This window comes from Apium graveolens, chromosome 2, assembly GCF_009905375.1.
Source record: "Apium graveolens cultivar Ventura chromosome 2, ASM990537v1, whole genome shotgun sequence".
NCBI lineage: Eukaryota > Viridiplantae > Streptophyta > Magnoliopsida > Apiales > Apiaceae > Apium > Apium graveolens.
The window spans coordinates 25,231,374-25,235,867 of NC_133648.1; the positions used below are offsets into that span (position 1 = coordinate 25,231,374).

The following is a 4,494-nucleotide window of genomic DNA, read 5'->3' on the forward strand; positions in this document are numbered from 1 at the left end:
AACAAAAAAATCTTAGAAAATTGGGTACATGAAAATGGGAGAGAGAACAATTAAAACAGTCAACTGTAAGTCATCCCAGCCCAACACGTATCATAGGAACAACAAAATCAACGACTGAGATGAGATGAGATGAGAAGGAGCAGAGAGGAGGTCAGGTTTTAAGAGCCGAGAGCGAGAAATGAGAGGAGCACGTGGGAAAACAGTGGCGGGAGGAAGGGGAAGCAGAAGGAAATAAACGTGAATACTGTCAAAACAGGAGGGCATAAAAAGTAAATTCACTTGAAAAAGGCCTTCGGGCTTTATTAATTATATATAGATAATATCGACAGATTTCGAATATGAGACTACATAATTATTTTAATAATATTATTTAATTAAATTAAATGTTATTGGTGGGGTTGGAATAGGTGTTTACATCAAGGGGTGTATTGAACTAGGATTTTAAAAGATTTTTTTTCATTCATGAAATCTAGTTGTATTCAACTGGGATTTTAGAAAATGTATCAGAAATTGATGGTATTCAACTAGGATTTTAAATTATGTTACAAAATCCGGTGGTATTCAATCAGGATTTTAAATTATACTTAAAATCTGATGGTATTCAACTGAGATTATTTAAAATTCATTAAAATATGATGGTATTCACATGCTGGCGGATTTTTTTGGATTTCATAAAATGATGGATTTTGTGGGATTATTCAATGTATTTTATGATTTTTGAAATCTCACCATAATTTATGAAATTTTGAAGGATTGTGTTTAAATCCCAAAAACTCTTCATCAACTCTACCACATTTTATCTAAAATCCGCGTAAAATCAAAATCATATATAATCCACTAAAATCCATGAATTATATATAATCCACTAAAATCCATGAATTATATATAATGGATTAAAATCCAAGTTCAATACGCCCCCTAAATTTAAAATTAAATCTCACGGACTTGATTTGAAAGACGTAAGATAACCACAAATATAGTTTAGTATAGACGAAGCCTTTGAACTTATCCGGACATGCGCCTGTATGTTCCGTGTTGTGCCAAAAGTAACTCAAAACAGCAAATGTTAATGTTGACATATGTTTATTCATTATAAACTGTGATTAGGTTGTAGCAGAAAAATCGGAAACTTAGATATGTAGTAGTCCCTAGACAACAGCAACTGAATGATGATTCAAACTAGAAATGCAACAAAAATAGCAACATCTGCAACATTCTATGCAGACCCGGAAAATTAGGACATATGTGAAGGCAGAATGCAACATAGTTCCCTTGCCTCTACAATGCACACATATGTCAGATAACCAGTGCTCCATTTTCTTTCACATCTTTGCTTGCTGCTGATTCTTCAACACTCTTTTCTTCCCCAATCTTTTGTTTTATATCCTCCTCGGCCTTGACTTTCTCTTTTTCCTCGGCCTTGAGTTTCTCTTCCTCCTTGGCTTTAGCTACTGCAACTTTTGCATCCTCCATAGCACTTATCAAACAATTTAAGCAACTCTCACCATCCTCTTCAGCAGACTTGGGCATCAAATTCTCGGCAACATCAGCAGGAGTCATTTCAGTTTCTCCAAGCAACTCTTCAATTCTTGTAAATAGTTCATGAGATTCTATATCCAAATAATTGTTTGCAAGAACCTTGAATGCTTCAAACGAGCAATAAGACATCTCGATATGCTTGTCCATTCGTCCTCTTCGAATCAAAGCAGGGTCAAGTTTCTCCAGATAATTGGTTGTAAAGACGATGACTCTTTCCCCTCCACAAGCAGACCAAAGGCCATCAATGAAATTTAGCAGTCCAGATAAAGTAACTTTGCTCTCATCAGTCCCTGCATTTTCAACGGCTTTCTTAACAGCGTCTTTTTCATCTTTAGTTTCCACGTCCTTCTCCTTCTTTTTCCTCTGCCCAGTGAGATCGAGAGAACAATCAATGTCCTCAATAACTATTATTGATTTTCCTGAAGTATCGATAAGCAATTTTCTTAACTCTGTATTATCCTTGACAGAAGTTAATTCGAGATCATACACATCATACTGCAACAGATTAGCCATAGCAGCAATCATAGTAGATTTCCCAGTACCAGGAGGACCATGAAGAAGATACCCTCTTTTCCAAGCCTTACCTACTTTTGCATAATAATCTTTAGCCTTACTGAAAGTAATTAAATCATTCATGATATCCTTCTTTTTCTTGGCCTCCAATGCAAGAGTGTGGAAACTAGCTGGATGCTCAAAAACTACATGACTCCACATAGTCCTTCCACCATATCTAGACCAGGTCTCATTCTTATTATTGGTATACAACTTTCGTTGTCGATTTTTCACGGCGATAGATTTGCCTTCAGCCAACACATGACTCAAGTAAGACTTGGTAATAGAATCGCGATACTTCTTGTGAAAACTCAGAGTATAAAACCTCTTCTCATCCTCTCGGGGATAAAAAGATATGGACTGCGCCTTAGGCATAGTCATGCTAGACGCCCACCATACTTTAATCCCTTGATAATCATCAGTAATCTCTTCATGATCATCCATGCTAAGAACAAGCGTTTCAGTGTCTTTCACGGAATCAGCCTTGAGCCTCTTGGCCGTGACCGAAGAATTGGCAGCCAGGTACCGCTGAATTGCGACATAGGCTGTGCCACGATCAAAACCATCACCAGAATACTCATGAAATGTGATTTGGATATAAGGGTAGAAAAAGGACACAAGTTTATGACCATATCTTTCGAAAAAATGGCTAATGTCATACGGAAAATATTGCTTGAAAATTGCCCACACAAACATTAGGCTTGCAAGCACAGAGCCTATAATTTCAGCACTTATCATATTCTTTAGTAAATGTGTAAAATTTTTATGGTCTGTGAAGACTCTTCAGTGAAGAGTTTGCTGCAAGAATATAAATTATAAACAGAGTGAGAGGGATGTATATAAATATACAAATTGAGACCAAAGATAACACTTATGGGAGTTGTTTATATAACAGGGCAAAGACCAATCAGTCTGTAATCGTAATTTTCAGTTGTTTAATAGGAAGGTGCCGCGGATCATAGTAATTGTCAAGTTGTTGATCTTTGTCTTCATTTTTGACCCCGCAGGGATTATAGATTCGTTCCACACTTTCTATACATGGGACTACTTTGGATCATTGTGCAAGGACTAACGGGGAGGCAGAAAAAATGATATAAAAAATGATTATATGGTGATATGTCATGACTCATGTGACAGTGTGAAATAATTTTATTGATGATTTTGATATAAAAGTAGGGGGTTTATTTTCATTTAAACAATAAAAAATTGACAAGTAACATTTTGGGAATTAATTTATAGGACCGGCCTTGAATTTTGAGGTGACTAGTGTAATCTTCTAAAAAAATTCCCCCCAAATTTGAAAAAATTTCGAAATAATAGTTTCATGCACGATAATTGTTTTCCGAATAAGTCCATTCATTTTGGTAGGGGCAAAATCCTCACGCTAAGATCATAGTTTTTTATCTGTTTGTACTTTTTCCTTACGGGCGTCTTTTTGTTGGATAGTTAATTAAAGTGTGATATGTTATGAATATCTCAAAATTGGATACTCTTAGTTATCGCATAACTATAGGAATTTAGTAGAAGTCATTAAGATTAGTCGGCAAGAGCATTATTCAGAGAAAACTCATATCCTCAAAACATTTTTCAAATACAAAAGTAATTGTGAGAAAATTTTTTACAGAGTTGAATAATTTTTTTACCAGAAAAATATATTACTACTTACAATAACATAGCAATAAAAATGAATCAAAACATGCTAAACTCTCATTACGGGCCAATCATAACAAACAAATATTAATTCACGATTTAAAAATTATTTTACTCTCATTTTTGTACTAACAAAATCTTTAATCAAACCTTTAAAACGAGAATTTGTTAGAATTTTCTTCACAATAAATTGTATAACCAACCCATTCAACCATGGATTTGTGTGACATACCAAAACTGAGATACAATCTAATCCACACTAAATTTAAAATCCCCATTTTTCATTATTTTTATATTGTTCTCTAACTTTTTTTTAAAAAAATGCTCATAAGTAATGGATACAATATGTGATAACGTGTATTGATTGTCCTCAAGATGGACCCGGTCAATTTAAAATCAATAGCATTTTTCTATTGTAAGTATTGAAATAAATAACATGAGCCAATAGCATTTTTCCATTGCAAGTATTGCAATAAATAACATGAGCCAATAGCATTTTTCCATTGCAAGTATTGCAATAAATAACATGAGCCAACTAAAATAAGCCTTTGACGAAAAGTGGAGTCATGACATGCGTACCAATATTTTGGAGTTTTTCTGTGGAAATTTTGGCTGTGGAAATTTGGTATAGATTCCTGCATTGAAAAATAACAAATTAATACGTAATTGTCAATTAGGTCAGCTGCTTATTCTCTTGTTTAATATGTATAAGCGAAAACCTGTCGTTGAAAACTGCTGTATTGCGAAAAAAAA

At 34.3% G+C, this 4,494-nt stretch overlaps 1 protein-coding gene across 1 annotated transcript; it reads right to left on the minus strand.

Moving 5' to 3' along the window:
• Positions 1-1,066: 1,066 nt before the first annotated feature.
• LOC141707150 (AAA-ATPase ASD, mitochondrial-like) lies at positions 1,067-2,976 on the minus strand. The gene has a single exon (XM_074510167.1). It carries the CDS (start codon positions 2,827-2,829, stop codon positions 1,297-1,299), a length of 1,533 nt encoding a protein of 510 aa, XP_074366268.1. The 5' UTR covers positions 2,830-2,976; the 3' UTR covers positions 1,067-1,296.
• Positions 2,977-4,494: the final 1,518 nt, after the last annotated feature.